General features: G+C 36.9%; 2 protein-coding genes across 2 annotated transcripts; one reads left to right on the top strand and one right to left on the bottom strand.

Moving 5' to 3' along the window:
• Window positions 1,601-3,855, top strand: LOC109234635. Its single transcript, XM_019400705.1, has 6 exons — window positions 1,601-1,730; window positions 1,891-2,073; window positions 2,314-3,079; window positions 3,181-3,334; window positions 3,418-3,555; window positions 3,637-3,855. Exons 1-6 carry the CDS (start codon window positions 1,601-1,603, stop codon window positions 3,853-3,855), a joined length of 1,590 nt encoding a protein of 529 aa, XP_019256250.1.
• Window positions 13,872-14,672, bottom strand: LOC109234004 (auxin-responsive protein SAUR71-like). The gene has a single exon (XM_019399820.1). It carries the CDS (start codon window positions 14,543-14,545, stop codon window positions 14,156-14,158), a length of 390 nt encoding a protein of 129 aa, XP_019255365.1. The 5' UTR covers window positions 14,546-14,672; the 3' UTR covers window positions 13,872-14,155.

Here is a 21,777-nt window from a genome sequence, read left to right on the forward strand (position 1 = left end):
CCATGTAGGTGCGTAGGATGAAGGCCAACCTAGATGAGTTCGAGGAAACCATTATGACTCGATTTCACACTGGGCTGAACAAGGACATTACTAATCAGGTTGAACTTTCTCGAGATTGTCATTCTGTAGTAGAGATGTTGCACTTGGCTACTAAGGTAGAGAGGATACTTAGGGATTAAAACAAGTCATCTTATGATAGTTTGAACAGAGATAGAACTACTAGGAGATCTTCTTGGAGTAAGAATAAAGAGGTAAAAACTAAACTCAAGCCATCTCAATCAGCTAAAAAGAGTAAAGAGATGGAGGTTAAAGAGGGAGGGAACACTACTCAACCTAACCTTACAGAAATTCGAGTTCTATTATGTGTCATAGATGTCAGAGGAGAGGACATATGCAATATGAATGTCCTAACCGACGAGCTATTTTGATTAAGGAGAATGGAGAATATGAATCTGATGATGGTGTGGAAGAATCTGATAGAGAGGGATCCAAAAATTGTTTTACTAGTTGTGAGGAGGAAGAGCCCATGAGCGCATAGTTAGTTGTTAGGAGATTAATGCAGGTTCTATTGAAAGAGGGTGATTTTGACCAAAGGAAAAGTTTATTCCATGCTAGATGTAACATTGGTCGAAGAATTTATTCCGTGATTGTGGATAGTGGAAGTTGCAATAATATGGTGAGTGTGTCTCTTGTTGAGCAGATAGGTCTTAGGACCATGAAGCATCCTCGTCCCTACAAGCTTTAATGATTGAATGATAGTGGGGAATTGAAAGTGAACAAGCAGGTTCTTCTTTGCTTCAAAATTAGGAAGTATATGGATGGAAGTTTATGTGATGTTGTACCTATGCAGTCTTGCCATCGATTACTTGGGAGACCATGGCAATATAATAGGAATGCGCTATATGAAGGGAGGAGTAATAGCTATACTCTTGAGCTGAATGCTAAAAAGTATCTCTTGAAGGCCTTGACTCCATTTCAAGTGTGAAGATCATAAAAGAATTAAACAATTGGATGGGGAGAAGGTCAGATAGGAAAGAAGAGAGAATGGGCGTAGAGGTAAAATTTCATTGAGATTGAGGAAAGTGAGGAAGAGAAATAATCAGAGGGTAACCGAAAGAGGAAGAATGAAAAGAAATCGAGTGATGGTGAGAGGAAATAGGTGAAAGGAAGAGATTTGAACCTTTTTGTAAAAGACAAGGAGTGTGAAAAGACCCTTAGTGAAGGAATATCACTTTTACTATGTGTGTATAAAGGAGTTTGTTTGAACACTAATGAACTCTCTAACTCTTTTTCTAGAAATTTTATCTCTTTACTGCAGGAATATAATAATGTCTTTCCTGAGGAGCTACCTGAAGGATTGCCACCACTTAGAGGGATTGAACACCAAATTGACTTTGTATCAGGATCTTAGATTCTGGATAAACCGGCTTATAAGAGCAACCTAGAGGAGGCTAAGGAGCTTCAAAAGTAAGTAGAGGAGTTTCTAAATAAGGGGTTCATGAGAGAGAGAATGAGTCCTTGTGATGTACCAGTCATTTTAGTACCAAAGAAGGATGGGTCTTGGCATATGTGTGTTGACTATAGAGCTATCAACAAAATCATGGTAAAGTATCATTATCCCATTCCTGATTGGATGATATATTGGATGAGTTACATGGTGCAAAGAAAAATTGATTTGCAAAGTGGATATCATCATATTAGGATGAATCCTGGTGATGAATGGAAAACAAGTATTAAAACTAAAAATAGTTTGTATGAATGGTTAGTTATGTCTTTTGGGTTAACTAATGCACTAAATTTATGCACTTGATGGATCATGTTTTAAAGTCATTTAGAGGTAAAATTTTTGTTGCCTATTTTTATAAATACTTATTTACATTCATTCTTTAGATGATCTTTTGCATGTTAAAAGTGTACTTGATGTACTTAGGAAAGAGGAACTCTTTGCAAATCCTAAGAAGTGTGACTTTTCTGTTGATAGGGTGATTTTCTTGGGGTTTGTTGTGAGCAGGAAGGGCATAGAGGTTGATGAAACGAAAGTGAAAGCCATTAGAGAGTGGTTTATTCCGAAGAGTATGTTAGAGTTTTGGAGTTTTCATGGTCTCGCTAGTTTCTATAGGAGATTTGTTAAGGGTTTAGTACCATACATGCTCCTTTGACTGCAGTAATTAGGAAGAATAAGGGATTTAAATGATGTAAGGATCAAGAGGAGGCTTTTGAATAATTGAAGAAGATGCTTAATTCAGCCCCTTTTCTAAAACTACCCAATTTTAGAATTTTAGGTTGAATGTGATGCTTCTTGGGTTGGCATAGGTGTAGTTCTTATGGAAGACCAAAAACCTATAGCTTACTTTAGTGAAAAATTGAGTAGAGAAACCTTAAATTATTCTACTTATGATAAAGAGTTGTATGCCCTTGTAAGAGGTTTAGCCAATTGGCAGCATCATTTGTGGCCTAAGGAATTTGTGACTAGGACTAACCATGAGTGTCTCGGATTTCTAAAGAGTCGGTCTAAGTTAAACAGAAGACATACTAAGTGGGTAAAGTTTATCGAGACATTTTCATATGTTATCCACTATAAGCAAGGCAAAGATAATGTTGTGGCTGATGCACTTTCTAGACGATATGTTCTGGTCAATGTGTTAACTGCTAATTTGATGGGATTCGAGCATATTAAAGATTTATATGAAAGTGATCCAGATTTTAATAGTAAGTACAAGGAGTGTGAGTTGGTTGTGTTTGAGGGATTCCTTATGGATGATGGTTATTTATTTAGGAATGGAAAATTCTATGTCCTTAGATGTTATTTGAGGGAATTGTTTGTTAGAGAGGCACATAGTGGTGGATTGATGGGGCATTTTGGAGTTTCTAAGATGGAACATTTTATTCCTTGTGACAAGAAATATGATGCGTCTTACGTAGCTATATTATTTGAGAGAGAGGTTTTGAGGTTACAGTGGGTGCCTAGGTCCAATGTTAATGATAGGGATACCAATTTTGGAGAACTTTGTGGTCTAAGTTGGGAACTCAGTTATTATATTCTACTACTTGTCATCCCCAAATTGATCGTCAGACTGAGGTAGTCAATAGGACTTTGGGTAGTATGTTGCGAGCTACACTTAGGGGTAAGTACACTTCTTAGGAGGAGTGTTTACCATTGATTGAGGTTGCTTATAATAGATCCGTTCACTCTTCCATGGATAAGTCTACTTTTGAGGTTGTATATGGCTTTAATTCTCTAACACTTTTGGATTTAATTCATTTGCCTATGAGTGATGTTGTGAATGTAGATGGTAAGAATAGGGATGAAGCATTAAAGAGGGTTCATGAGAAAGTGCGTTTACAATTGGACAAGACAAGATTTCCAATAGAGTTAACAAAGGAATAAAACAAGTTATTTTCAAACATGGTGGTTAGGTTTGGGTTCACTTGAGGAAGGAACAGTTTCCTAATAAATGCAATTCTAAGTTGCATCCTCGTGGAGATGGACCATACCAAGTTCTTGAGAAGATTAACGACAATGCGTACAAATTGGATCTCCTATGTGAGTTTAAGGTGACTGTGACATTTAAGGTTTCTGACTTATCTCCTCTTGGTACAAATATGTTGGATTCTAGGACGAATCATTTTCAATAGGGAGGGATTGATACGATCCTAGATAGCCCGGGCAAAGCAGAGAATATTGAATATGACCCCGAATTATCTAGTGGACTATTGGCTCATTCCAAGTCCAAGAGCGCCCGAGGGATGCACACTGAGGAGCTGCATAACCTTCAACAATTGATTAGAAGATGTCTGGAGAGTCACTTGGAGGATTCATGCAAAGAATATCATGTTTGGAGTCTTGAGGATTGAAGAATCAAGACTCAAAGACAAACCATGTGACACGGTTTAACCAACTATTGGCTACGGTTCAAGAGGGGCCTGAAGAGCTAATGAAAATAAGCTTCTGAAATTGACACGATTCAGCTGTATTTTACGGTTGAGGTTACGGTTTGGCCTGGTGAGTTTTGTTTTGAAAAATTAACTTTGAAACTTTTCCTATTTTACCCATTGGGTATTTATAGTAGCCTAGGGTTATTTCATTAGCCACTTAGCGTATTTTGACATAAAAAACTCTTGAGAGAGATTTGGAACCTCTTGGTTTGAGTTCGACTTTGGATTACTTGCTTTCAAGAATTGGGTTCTTAAGGGTAATCTTCTTCTCCTTTCTTTATATCTAGGGTTTCTAATTTGTCGTTCTTGGGAGGCGATAGGATAGTTTTTCGCTTTTTGCTTGAGATGTTCATTTAAGGTTCTAGATTTTCTTCTATATCTCACTATTCAGACTACTTTTGATTATCTTAATCAAAACTTATCATTAATTTTGCTTTAATTATTGTTATTTTCATATTCCATTATTTTATTTATCTCGGATCCTATTAATAACCCTATTTTATCATTTACCTTACCTTTTTATATAATAATTCTACCTCGTACCTTAATTTTTTATAATATTACAAGTTTATTCTCCATAATATTGGTGCATGACATCATGAAACGACGGCAAACAATACAATTTATTCAACCATTGTATACATTAAAGTAATATAGTACAATACAATACTATTCTATACGATACATTATGAAACAATACATAACAACCATCCAAACAAGTTGTTAATGTATGGGCCAGAAGTAAAAGTGGGCTGGTCCAAAATGGGTGGAAAAAAGTATCTCAAAATCCAACTGGAGATAGCCAAGACATGGATTTTTCTTTTTTTTTGGGTATTTTTTTCAAAATAAATTTTTGAAAACAACAAGTTTATGAAAAAAAAATGGAAGAAAAAAATTTCAAGTTCCAAAAACTTGTTTGGGCCAATTTTTGGATGAAAATTTCTCTTCTTCTCAAAAACGTCAATATTTTTTTAAGTAAAATGCATGTCGAAATACAACTTCAACTTCCAAAAATTAGTTTTCAGCACAATTTTAAAAACTTATTTTTTTAGCGCTAGTTTAATTGTAGTTTGTAGTAAAAATCTCTTCTCAAATTTGGACTATTGTGCAAGCTCCAAATAGGCCATAACGAGGTAGAGGCGTCAGCCCACTAATATCTACAGGCATTAAGAGAACTAATTGAGACTAAATGGACTAAGGCCCACAATAATAAAAAACTTGACGGATTCTGTCAGTTTGAGCCAGAATGGACAGGACTAAAAATTAAAATGGATCTGCTTATAGTTCAATTAACGTTAACAAGTCTGAAGTAACCTTAGAACATGGGTCAAGTGTCATCTTAGTGTACCTAATTTAAGATTATGCTGAACTTCTTTAGGTTTCAAAGTTGGTATATATAGTCTTGGAAATTTCTGTGGTCCGACTTATCAAAGCCTTTGTTTACAGTGTGATTTACTTGAAGCTAGAAGGCGTGTACACATACTCTCTTACTACCAAATCAGAGTAAACATGTCCTGCTGTCAATTATATATTTTAATAACTCCATGCCTGCTCATGGACTAGTGTTGTAAAAAGAGGTTAGGTTTGATTTATTATCACCCTCTTGCCCTTGATATATATATATATAGGAAACAGTTGCAAGAATGGAGCACGTGAAAATGTTTTACATTAGCACGAAACTATATATCTTCACCTAGTAACACTTGCCTAATACGTAGTGTATGATACTGGCAACACACAATAACACCATGTGCTATTGGATTTTGAGCTTAAAAAGGAAAAGGGGAAAAAGATATGCCAGTTGCTTTATGTTTACCCTTAAATTTGGATAACAATTGAATTTATACGCGGTTTAAGGATACGTGATATAACTTGATACAAATTAAGAAGACAGATTAATATTGAAATTAACGATAATGAAATAAATGCAAACCACAAAATTGAACAGCTTTAGTCTCTGAGTTTGATCACCCTCGAGGCAAGAAAAATGTCAACAAGTGTTAGAACTAAACAACAAGATGATGAAACTAGAAATGATCAGTGTATTGCTTTCTTTGCGTGTTACAATGTCCTACAAATGATCATAACCCCCCTTGGGTGTTCTACTTTTGGTATAATTCTATACAAGGTAAAAAATCTCATGATTCGCTAATTAATCGGCCTATTCTTGATACATGCCGAGATTTCCGCCGTGATCCTCGGCCGATTACGGATATTTCGGTTTTCCGTTACTTGGCTCGGTAAGTGTCCCTCGATCTTGCTCGGTCTCGATCTTGTTCGGCCTCGATCTTGCTCGGTCTCTGGGTCACCAGCTCGACGGTCTAATTTCGCAACTTGGTTCGATATAACCCGAGCTCGAGCTTTAACCTATCATGTTTCAGCCTAGATTGGCCTAGCAATGGACGAACCTAGTTTGGACCGTATACACTTTAAAATTTGTAGACCTCAGAAACTGAATCATGTTATATATTTCTGTCTTTTTTGGGTATTAACTTGAATAGTTCTGATGTGACTAGCAGAATTGCTTCACATTCTCAGGGCATTTGTAAGTGTGAAACTTACTAGAGCTATATGGATAACATTAATTTACATGTTCTATCATTGATGAAGATGCTGCAATACACAAAATGTTGCGCACTGGTCCTTCTATATATTCATTTCTATTTTTGCTTGTGTAGACCCTAGTCGAAAATGGCATATATAGCTGTGGAATTTTGATTATGGTTAAAGACTATGCTAATAAAATATTAGTAATTACATGTGAATAGAAAAACTCAGATTTGAAAGAATGATTTAAGTTGAGGGGGAGGTTTTGCCTGGTATTTTCTTGAGCATGTGCATCATATGTTGAACTCACATGTTATACTGTGCAGGGTTGGAGCTGGCCCTCATTTTCCGGATCGTAGTTAAGGTTTTAACATTTATATTTATAGTATAAAAATGTAAAACAGTTGAGCAAAGCAAAAATACCTTGGCATCTTCAAACTAATAAACAAGTCTGGAATAGGAAAATTTCATAATTCCTGCAAATATTGAAAGAAGGACCAAGAAAAGCAATATGGTATTAAAAACTTACAAGGCACAGGTTGCATGTGGCTTTTGCGTTGATCAAGGGGTCTTTTGACATTGATTTTATTTCATAATCAGGACTATTTCCAGTTATGGAATCCAACGTCGTCCGTACAAGCATCTCAAATAAACTAAAACCAAAATTGCGTAAGATCTCCAGTTAAGATGAAGTGCACAATGATTGATGAATTAATGGAATATATTTTCTTGAAGATTTGCCAGTTCAACTTTATTAAGTAATTCATGCCAACTGCCAATCACATGACAGCTTATTTTCATACGCGTCAGATCAGATAAAAAGAAAGAAAGAAAGAATGTTCGTCGTATTAAAATCGGAATTCCTCGAGGGCGTTACCGAGAATCCGAGTGAGGCAGATATGCATTAATTCTTTATTTTGGCACTAAATATGCATCCTATTTTGGTTACGTTTCTTTATTTTGGGGTAAACACATAGAGTGTGAGTAATTATTTACCGGGGAATCATCTTTACCTACTAACCTTTTCCAGGCAAATAAACACAAATGCGGTTACCTTTTAACATCCACACATGGGCAATTTTACTTGCAGCTAAAAAAAATGAAAAAGTAGAAAGAAACAAAGTTAGGAAAGATACTATGGACAGTTGGACATGAAGAATGTAGTGTATATTTGTCTGACTAATAGCATAATCAGCATATTCCTTACAAGTGTTTGTCAAGCCCAAAAAATATGATAAAGAGGCACCCGCATTTGAGTCCGACTATATTGGGATTCACGCCGTCTAGGGCCCCATTCGAGGGGAAGCATTCCCTACCAAGGATTTTTCCATACCCAAGGCTCAAACCCGAGACCTCTGGTTAAGGGAGGAGCAATCTCATCCAGTGCATCACATCCTTTGGTGGTTCTTCTGCAATTGATATTATGTAATGCTTCCTACTTCCTCCGTTCTAATTTATATTATATAATTGGAATTACTAGAATTAAAATTTGTAATTTTGACTGCAAAATGGGATATATAATCATTAAGTTTCTAAAAATAAAATTAAGTGCCATAAATCATACTCTCTCCGTTTTAATTTATGTGAACTTGTTTGACTGGGTATGGAGTTTAAGAAAAAATGAAGACTTTTAGAATTTGTGGTCATATACAAGTCAAAAAGGGTGCAGAGTATTTGTGTGGTTATAAAAGCTTCTCATTAAGGATAGAATTGGAAGTTTAACATAAATTGTTTCCAAATTTAGAAATGGATCATTTTTTTTGGAGTGGACCCAAAAAGAAATAGGTTTACATAAATTGAAACAAAAGGAGCAATAGTTAACAATTCAAAATATTTTATTTTTTTTAAAAACATATAAAAAAAATCACAAGCAATTCTCAAAATCTGATGATTGAATCACTTAATTGGGACAGAGGAAGAAGTCTTTTGCTCCGTCAGCAGTAACATACATTCTCTTCTTGTCCTGTAAAGAACAGAGGCAGTGACTGAGGTCACAGTGGATGCGGGTTTCCCCTTACCATTAAAATAATAATACTAATGCTCGTGATGTTAGAATACACATAAATAGAAGGAAAAGGAGAATGCAATTGAAACAGATTACATAAATAAAGACACAAATATAGCAAATTGAGAGTAGCTGGGCGGCGTGAGGTGAGCACTTTATATATGGTGAGCATTTTGTGCGCACTGAAGTAAATTGTACTAGGCAAGCCATGTGCGACAGGTTCAACCTCAGAAAGCATTAAGGGGAGATTCGATCTCAGGTTATCCATATGGACGATCACCCTCCAAACCAACTGAGCAACCCGAAAGGTTAGCATTAGTATTATTATTTCACCTTTCGCTTCCCAATGCACACTGTTCAGTGGCAAGACACATTCATAGAAGAATGTCAGGGCTTTCATAAAATGTACTTAGATGGAAACGAAAAAAGAAACAGGGTAATAAAAGATATAAAAATTTAATCATGTATTCGCCCCAATATCAGCTCAACGAACAAAAAATTGAATGAAAATCAGACGATGGTTAATTTTGAATATAAGCGCGTTCACTATTTTCTGCTTGAATTATATATAAAATTAACTAAAATTTTGAAAAAATAATATTTGTATTAACTATTAAGTTTTACAAAGGAACAACGAGTGAAACCTACGTACTGGACGTCCATTGGCTTAAAATTTGGAATTTGCATCTGTACATTTAGATGTCAAATTTATAGAATGGGAAATGAGATAAGGACAATTGCATAACGTCCTTAGTCAAGCGAAGAAAATATAGTATATATGCTTCTCCTAAGTCTTGAAAAAGTTCCAAACTTGACTTCATTTCAACGTGGTGGCTACGCTTTCTCTTCTCTTGTTCTTTATTAACCAACATCCTTTTATTAGCTTTCTTTAAAATCCATAATTTACCAAGTTTACACTTAAATACTGATAATATTAATTGATAAGGACCATTCCCCAAACTCAGTTTTATTTTATGCATTTATTGTTTACCCGTAAAATGGTACAGTTGAATTTATTCGTAGAAACTGGACAAGTGAATTAATTCGATCATGAAATAATAAGATGATTGAAGAAATATGTAACACTTAGCCTTGATATGAAGACGAAATAGCAGGAATAAATATTCCGGTAGCGAGGCTTCCGGGCGCAATAGTAACGAGCAAAAAAACAAGAAGATAAAATCATATAGAACTTTGAATAGATTGTAGTATCAGCTTGCCAGAAAATTTGTGTCCTTTACAAGGATAACATAGCTCACTATTTATAGCTACATCTAGGGAACAAGGCGGTAGGATCGTGCCATTCTTTAATGTCAATTATGAGGGTCGTTGATTGATCACGTCCAACTATGCCTTATAAAAAGGACTAAGCGGTCGCTGCAAATATAATTTGGTTTACAAGTCCAGAGTCGAATCCCACATAGAACTAAGGCTTAGCTACAACTGTTCAATATTGCTAAGAAGACAAGTTCGAACAATTCCTAAGTTATAAATATTAAGATTCTTATATCTAATTAACTAAATAATTAAATTAGTAGCTTAACAACTAAAGATACTACGGGTTGGAGAAAAGATTAAGGAAGTCTAGAGTTATGATTTCCCCAATTGTCTGAATCCTTCCCGCTATGTCTTCTATGATTTCGCCTAAGTATTCTCTACCGATCATGAGCGCTTTGCGTGTTGTAATTCTCTCCCGAGTAATTACGACAATTTACTAGACATACTCTCCCGAGTTACGCTAGCTGGCTTTAATTACAGCTCACGTAGATCGCAACCAAGGTTTCGTTATCCCTAATCCCACCTTTAAACCCTTGGTTATTGATTCCTCACATACGTCGGGAGTGATGTTGTTCAACAGCTACCTAAATATGCACTCTCTCCCGAGTAATACACACTAAATAGGCACAGCTAATTGAGGATCCTATCAATTAACTATAACATGAACGTAATTGAACAAATAGAGAAAATACTACGGCTCAATTATATAAAAGCATAACAAGAATATATCCTACAAAAGGTTCCATCAAAATCCTAGATAACAAATTAGCTATTCATAATCGTATGTAAAAATACAATACTAAAAGTCATAACCAACAATGAAAAATAGGAAGAGGAAGGAAAAACTCGTAGAAGAATTCTCCGCCTTGCTCCTATTGTGTCTCTGCCTCCTTAGGTCGAATCTGTGTCAAAAATTGGTCTCCTCCCCCTCAAAATACCGTTTTTCCATGTATATATACCAAGTAGGGTTGGGCCCAAACAATTATACCTTCTCCAATGTGAAAAAGGACATTTTTCCCGGGTTTGACTGGCGCGGTCGCGCTCGTGACCGCGCTAGTGGCTGCTCATATTGCCCAGTATTCTTCCTGACGAGCGCGGCCGTGCTATTGACGCGCACTTTTCACCCTGTTCCGTTTGGAATTTGGTAAAACGTAAAACATGAAAGTTGTAGCCCTATGAGTTAGCTTTCCAACCATATATTGTGGAGTCTAAATGGAGTTCTGAGCAAAAAGTTATGTTCATATTACTAGACAGTGCGCAATATGCCTACTCGAGTCTTCGTTTGTTCTTAACTATCAAAGTTGACCCCTGACACGATCCCGACTTAATTCCTTGGACTTTTACTCAGACTTCAAAGCTCCAAATCACTTGAATTCATTCCATAACATCTATATAGCTCGGAATCACTCCTACAAGGCATAAAACACACAGTTAGCGCAAGACACTAGCGATTAAAGCGCAAACCCAACTAAAGTGCAGTAAATTAGAGCGTAATAATCGACTAAAATACGTAATTATAGCCTATCATCATTGATGAAGATGTAACGGCGAGCATAAATGACAAATCCTTTGTAACGGGTAATGCACTCAATGCTGTGGAAATTCTTCATTAATACCACCGGACGGAGGGTATTTATTGCTTCTTTATGATTGTCATTCCTTTCGATACCAAACGGGATAACTGCCTTCGATTCCACATGTCATTCTTTTAAGCGATCAAGTGACATAACATATTTTACCCTATACATTCGTGTCTTGTTATCATTTATTCCCTTCGGTTGCAAAGCTACCTCTATGTACGGTCATTTCCTTTTTGGTTATAGAAATTAATATATTGCTGAGTTAGCCAAAAAAAAATTATAAAGGAATTAGAAAATATCAGGATCATCCACCTAACCTGTTTTTTTTTCCTTACAGATTTAACTTGCTCGAAAAAGTAGTTGAAAGCTAAGTGGACAGGTTCCTAACTCGACTAACAATAATAGTTACATCGAACAATATAAATACAAAGAAATGAAATTTATTCTTAGGTTAAAATTAAAGCCAGAAATGCAACAACCATCGAAATCAAGGTTTTAGGAAAAATGAAAATGAAGGAAGTTGTGTTATTATTCTCGGGCAAAAAAAACAAGGAAACTTTAGGAAGGCCTGTAAATACTTTTTGGCTGGATTAGTTGATTCAAGACTGATTAGTTTGATCCCCTGTTTATGGTTAAAATCAAAGAACTCTTGCTCAGCTGATGAAAACTTGCTCAGTTGGTAAAAACACCTCCATTTATGACCATTAGGTCCTGGGTTCGAGTCACGTTATAGAGGAAGTATGTAAACACTATAAATTTTCCTAATTAGGGAAGGAAAATAAAAAATAAAAAAAATAAAGCCAGTGGAAACTTGTCACTCCATAGTAGACTTTGGTGGTATCGTCTTTTAAACTTCAAGAAATATGTCCGTACGGCATCGGGTACAATATGTTGACATAGTATTGAGAAGCGGTCCAAGTCTTACCTAATCATATTAGGTGTCACTATTTTTAAGAAATGATCAAAGACGTCCACATTGTTTTAGTTGAGACGATTGAGGAACAAACCTAACCTTTCTAATATTAAATGAATAGTTTTTACTACTGCACTAGTTATAATTATGCATGACTATAATTTAATAATTCTCATCTTGATCATTGTTGAATTTATTTTTAATCTTTGAGTTGTTTGGACGTATTTTGTTGTTAAGCTAGCTTCACGAAAACCTTTGTAAAATCAGTCACACTATTCAGAGTTGTGCTTTGGTATCCTTCAAGTGCTACAATTTTCTCTCTACTTTTACTTTCCATAGGACTGATCAATTATAAGATGGTATCCTGTCTGACCACAATCACTCTTTTGTACTCTCACTGTTCACTTTTACTTGTCTATTATTGATTTTGTACGCCCCTTAAGAAATACGTCATCCGTTCCAATTTATGTGAACCTATTTGACTGGTTACAAAGTTTAAGAAAAAATAAGACTTTTGAAATTTGTGGTCTTAAACAAGTTAAAAAGGGGCCCAGAGTATTTGTGTGATTATGAAAACTTCTCATTAAGGGTAGAATTGTAAGTTTAATCTAAATTTCTTCCAATTAGAAAGGAATCATTCTTTTTCGTACGGACCAAACAAGAAATAGATTCACATAAACTGGAACGAGGGAGTAATAAATAAAGTGTCATGATTTACCATGATACCCATATTAATTGGTGTATAGTCTTAATAGATTTGGAAAATAATTTGGAACGAGTAATTAATGATAACCGCAAAACAAAAACGAATAATATTGCGAAAAGTGATAAGTAAAAATGAAAATTTAGTTTTAGTATACGTGACAACTAAAAATGGATGGAGGGAGTATATCAAAGATCTATCGTCTCTTCTGAAACAAGCGATTGGTTCCCTAATAATGATTCTGATCATCTCCTCCAGCATTCTAATTCTACATATTTTAGCCTAAAATTTTTAGGAAATGATTGTCGCAAAATCTTCTTTAAAAGATGGAACAGATAAGCCAAAACCTCGATGTTTTCTTTTCTTCTGATTTCCTTAACTTAACGAGATTTTGGGATAACATTTGATAAATTATCAAAAAATTGAATAATGTAGGCTAAGCATCTAATGTTTCAAATATTAATTAGATTCAGAATTAGTACATGGCCTGCCAGTTCGTTAAGAGTCCAGGAGGGGAAGGTTACTGCTTCGAGTCCATGACTCTTCAACTCCCCAGAATTATATATATCCCAATTCCCTAATACAATATTGTATGACGGAACTGCCCCTAACTTTTATACAGATCCAAATATATGTACATAACATCCAGCTCAACCTAACTTTTATACAGATCCAAATATATGTACATAACATCCAGCTCAAAACTAGGGCTGGATGAGAATGAAATTTGGCCGCGAATCTCGGGAATTACAGATAGGCCCCTCCACCTACCGCAAATCACGCAAATATCCGGCCAAACTCAGCACTCAGAGAGCCAGCGTTTCGAAAAAAGTTGTCAGTTCTGATGAATTGCCTACTTGTAAGAATTCATCTAACTAGCAATTAATTCAGAATCAACAAAATTGAAAGAAAAAAATAGGACAAAAATGTACTCCAGTAGTATATGTCAATCACATTTCGTGTTTCTACTTTTCCTGAAATCCTCTTCCTCCACCTTTTCCATCACAGCATATTTACACGATTCAAAAAGGGGAAAACTAGAGAAAAAACGATCTCTTAACTAATAGTATCGTCGAGATCTGCTCTACCTAACTGCAACTCCCAGTGTTTTTAGTAGTAGCAAAGAAAAAAGTAGAGCAAAAGGAAAAAAAAAAAAAAAAGAAGAGAAATATCTATCTTCGACACAGCTAACGCTAAAGTAAGTCATCGGAAAGAGCACTGAGAAGATCCTGGAGGTCATCACCGAGTCGAAGAGCCTCAAGTACTCGTTCGAAGATGAGAACATGGCAGGGGATCCGAAGAACACCTCTCTGCTCGTAACCGTATTCCTGAGCAGATTTATTAAGCAGCTCGACGAAGATCGGATGGTTAAGAAGCTCAGCACTAACGATAAACCTCTCCATCTCATCGCCGACGTAAACCGGGAGGTGTCCTTCAGGAACTCCGGCGCCGGATCTGAGCTTTCCGGTTCGGAACGATTGGAGTCGACGTGGACGAGACGCCGATCGAGATTCGGAACGGAGCAAGGAGTAGTTAGAGGAGGAATCAGCCACGCGCGATAAACGTCGAATGAGTTTCTTCATTTTGGAGGAGAAAATTAAAAAGGAATACTATTACTTGAAATAGAAATGAGAATTAAGTGTGTGGGGAAGTTGAGGGAGGTTGGAGAGAAAGAGTGTGGGCGTGTCTTTATATAGATGGAGTAATTGGGAGTTGAAGGAAAGAAGGGATAGTTGAGAGGTACAGATAGACGTACTTGCCAGGTACAATTATTGTTAGTGGGGTGAGGGGAGAAAGGGGGTAAGGGGTCTCTGTACATTTAACATTTTTTAATTTTGCATTAATTACTTAGTAACTTCTGTTCTTAAACAAAACAATTAAAACTAGACTAGATCCATCCAAAAACTTGTGCAGTAGCGCCCAATTATTTACTACTCATTTCCCGCTATATTTTTTATTTCGTTGAAAAATATGGCATTTTATTAATTTATATTCTTTGTTAATTTTGTTCTTAATGGGATATTATTCTGAAGTCCAATTTAATCATCTTGTTTATGTAGTTTACTAGCAACTTCCTTTTCGTCTTGTTTCTGGGTTCACAGGTGTAAACTCTAGCGCCAAAAATCATGAGTCCAAAATGCGAATGTTTCTGTCCTCTCTTTTTAAATGATTTATTAATGGTGCATATATCATTTGCTAACTCTCAATATCTAACTTTGGCCTGAAATCCCTAATTTAATCGAGAAATTCAATTGATTATCTTCTCTTTCAGAAAGCTGAAAAGCTGAAGTTTTAGTCAAATACAAGGTTCGATGAAGTAAACAGTGGACTGCCGGTAGGATAATATGAACAAAAAACAAAAATAATTGAGCCTCTCTACCTCGTATAGGAATTTTGGTTACAACGTACAAATGGACCGTACAACTAACGTTACTTATCTTATACTCTATAATCAAGACAAAACTTGGGGAAAGTAATTAATAAGGTTCATTTGTCTTAATCTGAGGTAACATACACTTTCTACGCACCAGTAATTAAGTGTACTTAGACAACTTTGAGATTAATTAGTAGAAAAGACATGTAGGGATCAAGATCAATGCATCCATAATTAATTAAGTACGCAAAGTTTGAGATGAAGTAGTAGAAAAGATGTGCGCATAGCCATTTGCTTCATCATTAATTAAAGAAAGCATGTTATGGAGTAATACTGTAGGTAACAAAAACATTTGCAACTCAGCGAACTTTGGCCTATTGTAAAAAACAATAAAACCTATATTTACTTATTAATGTGTTCATTGCTTGATTTGTAATAAACTGAATTTTCACTCAATTCCTTTGCGTCTTACAACATTGAGACATGCATACTTACAAGAAGTTAATACTAAGAAAAGATTAATGTAAAGAAAAGAAAGCTGAAATGAAATTGTAGCTGAGTGAAAAACGAAGGGACGAAAATGAGTGGAAAACGTTGGAGTCGTGATAACATTCTTTTTCTTTTTGTAAGTTAGCGGAGCACTACTTTTCTCATGGAATAGTTGTGTGTTGCTACTTGCTAGCTTGCTTTGTGTGATCCCAATATGAGTTTCCAAATCACACCTTCCGTGATCAAGTATCCTTTCGTTGGTTTTTTGTACGTACGTCTTTACCCATTCTTGAAATGACGTTTCAAAATTTTAAATCAGTAGATACATTATAAAATTTGTACTAGTAGTATATCATTAGAAATTATTATAAATATATGAAGTAGTATTATTTTGAAAATTGTTAAATTGGAATATGTAACTGAAGCTGTGAAGCATATTGATAATAGGCTAGATTCATGTAGTTTGGCGGCTATTTATGCCCCAACTTGACTATGCTTCACAGTTCTAAGAAGGTTAAATGTCGATAAAATGGCTCTAATTGTGAATTTCATATTTTGCAGGAGCAAGTTGTGCTTATAAGGACTTAGGACAGTGTTTGGATCTAAATTAAAGCAAGGGAAGCCCCTCGGAGCTGAGTACGTGTGAAAGAAGAAAAAAAAGAAGAGAGAAAATGCTGATTCACTCTAGCGCGGGCCAAGCGCGGCCTTAGCGCGACCGCGCTAGAGCAGAAAAACGGGATAGTATACTATGCCATATGCGCGGCCACTAGCGCGGTTCGAGCGCGACCGCTAGTCAATCTGGAGTGCAGGAAGTTTAGGGGTAAACTTGGAAGTTTGGGGGTAATTCCACTTAACCTATATGAGGTCCAGCTCGCCCAAAAAGACATTATAAAGGTTTTTATAGTTTTTGTGAAGGCAAGAAGAGGCAAGAGGCAAGGAGGATAATTCGACATCGAGTTCTACCTTTCTTCCTTTTGTATTTATCATTCATGATGAATGTTGCTGTTGTTATTATGAACATGATTATGAGTAGCTAATTGTTTAGTCTAGGGTTTTGATGGAACCTGTTGAGGGATGAACTTCTTGTTGTGTTAATATAGTTTGCCCAGTTTAATCTCTATTTGTTCAACTACGTTCTTGTTGTAGTTAATTGATAGGATCCTTAATTAGCTGTGCCTATTTAATATGTATTACTCGGGAGAGAGTGCATATTTAGGTAGTTGTTGAACAATACCACTCCCAAAGTATATGAGGAATCAATAACCGAGGGTTTAAAGGTGGGAGTAGGGATAACGAAAACTTGGGTGCGATCTAAGTGAGCTGTAATAAAAGCCAGCTAGCGTAACTCGGGAGAGTGCGTCTAGTAAATTGTCGTAATTACTCGGGAGAGATTTACGGTAGTAAGAGTGCTCATGATCGATAGAGACGATTAGGCAAATCTATGCGAAACATAACAGGAAGGGATTCCATCAATAGGGAAAATCACAACCTTAGATCCTTCTCTTATTCGTTTACAACTCAGTCATAGTTAGCTTTTAGTTTACTTAACTTTATTCAGTTATAGTTAGTAAAAATATCACCAATTGTTATTCAAAATATCTGGGAAGTTGATTATGAAGAATTCAGTAAGTCTGACAAAAGTAATTGGTAGGTTAATTCCCTATGGGATTCGACTCTGGGCTAAATACCTAGATTATATTTGCAACGACCGCTTGTCCTTTTTATAAGGCATAGTTGGGCGTGATTAAATTTTGGCACCGTTGCCGGGGAATTAACGCTGTTATCAATTACAGTTGAAAGAAATACAAAAATTCTTAGTATAGTCAGTTTTTTTTTATTTTCAATCCATCCATTGAAATTTTAACGTTTGGTAAATTGGTTGTACAGGTGCATGCCTAGAAACTCATCGAGAACTGGTGCAGTATTGAAGCATTATCAGATCCCGAAAAAGTTTTCAAGGCCTTGAATCGGGCCAACCGGAAAAACAAACAACAACAATCAATTGAACAACTTGAACCAGACATGGGGGATCGCGAGGTAGACCCGGATGCGCCAGTAGTGGCACCTCTTGTGCTAGAGGCTCCTCTATATGACTGGGCGCAACCTACAGCAGAGAATTTGGCCATAGAGATATTAGTCCCGCAGATACAGGCCGAATCTTCTCAAATCACAAACAACATGCTGCACTTGTTGCAAAACAAGGGACTATTTTCGGGGTCATACCTTGAAGATCCTTAACAGCACTTGAAGAATTTCCTGTCAATCTGCAAAACTCAAAGGCAGCCCAACATAACTCAGGAAGCAATAAAGCTGTTATTTGTTTCCATTCTCAGTGATAGGAGCTGCCTAGACTTGGCTAAATTCACTCCACATTAATTCCATCACGACTTGGGAGGAGTTAGTCAAGCAATTTGTGAATAAGTTTCATCCACCCAACAAGACTGCTCAGCAAATTAATGAAATTTTTTGAGCTTCAAACAAAAACCAATGGAAACACTGCAAGAAACATGGGAACGATTCAAAGGGATGTTGGTTATATGTCCGCACCACGGTATTCCATAGCAGATGTTGGGGCAGCGATTTTACATGGGTCTGACAGATAGCGTGAAGGCTAATGTTGATGCTTCAGCTGGTGGAGCATTCTTGAGCAAATCATGGAGAGAAAGCCAGATCCTGCTTGACAAGATGGCACAGAATTCGGGGTGGATAACCAGGAATGCACCTATCACTCCAGTAGTTCACTCAGTGCCCTTAGATCCATCCAACACTCTTGCTGAAAATATGGCCACCTTAATGACACAAATGAGTATACTCACCAAAAAGGTGGAAGAGTCAGGGCAGAAGCAGCAGGTGCACATTGTGGATACAACCAATAGGGGCTTATGCACATCTTGCATTAGTCAGCCAATTGGTAGCCAATGGAATGCAGAAAGAGATCATCGTCATTACCCTGAGGACATGAATTATGTGTCTAATTATGGGGGCCAGAGACAGGGTGGTCAGAATTGGGGCCAACAGAATCAGCCATACAGGCCAGTCCAGCCACAGCACAACAATGGAAATATGGGAGCCATGCGACCTCACAATAATATGGTGCCCTACCAAAGGCCACAGGGATACAACAACCAACATCAGCAGCAAGGTTATCATCCTCCTCAGCAGCAACATGGTGGGAGACATGAAGATGGGTTTGCTAGACTCGAGGCAATGATGCAGCAAGTTATTGGGTCAAATGCGAAAATGAGTGAAAGAGTAGATGCACATGAGTCAGCTATAAAGAATATTGAAGTGCAAATGGGCCAGATCTCGATGTCTTTGAATAATCGTCCTCATGGGACATTGCCTGCAGACACTCAGGTAAATCCAAAAGATCAAGGCCCGAAGAAGCTGATGGCAGTGAGTCTATGTAATGGCAAAGACTTAGACTAGGAGCAAGAGAGGGCTCGAGAAAGCAGATAGGCTGAGACACTTGTACCAGTGCCCATTGAACTAGATGATTCAACAAAACTGACAGAGGTGACAGTACAGCCTGCCCAGGAAGAAACCAACACACAGATTGAGACTGAGAAAGAAGCTGAGACAGCACATGAAACGGTAGTTGAGGTGGTGTATGACAAAGAGAAAACCCAAATCATTGGGAAGAAGAGACCTCCAGCACCATTCCCACAGAGGCTGGCCAAATACCAGAAAGAGGAACAATACGAGAAATTCTTGGAGATGTTTAAACAAATCCAGGTAAATATTCCATGGATTGATGCTCTAAAATAGATGCGTGGTTATGCAAAACTGATGAAGGAATTGATGTCCCGAAAATTCGACTTCTAAGATTTGGCCACAGTGACTTTAACTCAGACCTGCAGTGTTGTGGTAACTAGACCAGTTGCTGAGAAGTTGTCTGATCTAGGGAGTTTCACAATTCCCTGCACCATTGGTAATTTTGAATTTGCCAAGGCACTTTGTGATTTGGGGCTAGAATAAATCTTATGCCCCTAGCGATCTATAAGAGGTTGGGGATTGGAAGAGCTAGACCCACGTCTATGTTGTTGCAGCTGGCTGATAGAACTGTGAAAAGACCTTCAGGTATTTTGGATGACGTGTTGATACAGGTAGGGAAATTTGTTTCCCTGCAGATTTTGTGATTCTGGATTGTAGAGTGGATAAAGAAATTCCCATAATTTTGGGAAGGCCGTTCATGGCCACAGGGCGAGCCCTCATTGATTGTGAAACTGGGGAGCTCAAGATGAGGTTGAACGATGAGGAGATAACATTCAACGTGCAAAAATCTATGAGGCGACCAAGTGAATTCGCCAATTGTTCTCTTATTGATGCCGTGGATGTAATCGTGGAAGAGGATGATGAGATATTTGTGAGCACGTGATTTTGCCCTATATGAATTACTCCCATAAATTCAAAACAAAATAATTTCTTTCAGTATTTGCAATTTTGATGGAATTTTGTGGCATTTCCGGTTAATTATTTGCATTTGTCTGTGCATGTTTATTTTATTTTAATTCATAAAAAATACAAAAAATATCTTGCATTTTGCATATAGGATTTAACTTTGCATTTTAGGATTAAATAACAAATTGGTTGTTTGATAAAAATGGAAAATCACAAAATTGGTGTAATTTGCTCTTTTAATTTTAGCTTTTATTTTTAAGTAGTTTTCCTTTTAATTTGTTGAGCTAACTATTATTTAGGGACTTTATTGAGTTAATTAGTTTCTTAGAATTATTTTAGGATTTGTATTAGTTCTGAAAAATAAAAGAAAAAGAAAAAGAAAAAGAGTAGAGGAATTAAAAGAAATTAGGAAAAGAAATAAAAACAAAAAGAATTGGAAACAAAAGAGTGCAACCAGCTTTGGGCCCAGTGTGTTAGTCTTATAACTAGCCTAATTCATTTCCCTGAGACCCATTAAACTAGGCCCAAAACTCACCATTCTACCCGGTCCAGATAAGTCAGCTGCCCAAGCTTCGAAACGACGTAGTAGGGGAATGTAACTACGTCGTTTAGAGTTCCTTTCAGCCCCAGCAAATCTTGGCCCTTCATTTGGCCTCATCCAACGATCCAGAAAGCATCACTCATTTCTCTTAATAATGTCCGAATTCTCTTCAAAGACCAGACCCTTCAGTTCTTAATCCCTCGTCTCTCTCGTTGTCTTCGTCTCCACCCCTCTGAAAAAGCCCTAATCCACCATTTCTACAGACAACAAAAGCTCTAATCACTCTCAAAACCACACCTCTGAGCCCTCTCACTCTCCTCTCTCTAAATCTCAACATGGTTCCTTTCAAATCCATCCCAATTACCTCAAATCTTGAATCAAAATCCGGGACCCTAATTCCTTCTTCGCCTCTGTCTCGTCCGTTAGGGTCTAGTTTGTTTGTTCTCCGAGTTTGAAGAGTTTTTGGACTGGAAACAAGTGTTAAGTGGGTTGCTCTCACAAGAACAACCCAAATAACACTCATTTCGAGTCCAAGCATAAATGGTCGGTCAGTCCCTGCAGATTCACCATTCGTTTTGTTCATTCAGGTATTGCGGGCTTTTATCGCTTGTTCTTCAAATTCCTTTCAAGCCTCATCCGTTCCATCCCTCTCTCAGAATTTCCCATTTTATGCTTGTGTTTAGTCCAATTTTCTTCTTATGTTAGTTAAGAGTTTGTTTTAGTGTTGGATTGTTTTCCATTTTGTTAGCGGAATCCTTATTGCTGTTTAGTAGAAATTTTAGTTTGGACGCTAATGCTATCTTGGTTTGTAATTGTATTTGTTAAGGGTTGGGGGTATTAATTGGGTCTTGCAAATTCAGAAGGCCCAAGGAAGAAAGGTTAGCCCAATTGGCAACCGGGGTTTGGGTCCTGGGTCAACTTGACCCGGGGGGTTTTGGGTAATAACTGGGGTGGTGAAGGGTATTTTAGGGACTCTAGATGGGGGAATCTTTTTCTAACTAACTGAGAAG

This window comes from Nicotiana attenuata, chromosome 11 (assembly GCF_001879085.1).
Source record: "Nicotiana attenuata strain UT chromosome 11, NIATTr2, whole genome shotgun sequence".
Classification (NCBI taxonomy): Eukaryota; Viridiplantae; Streptophyta; class Magnoliopsida; order Solanales; family Solanaceae; genus Nicotiana; species Nicotiana attenuata.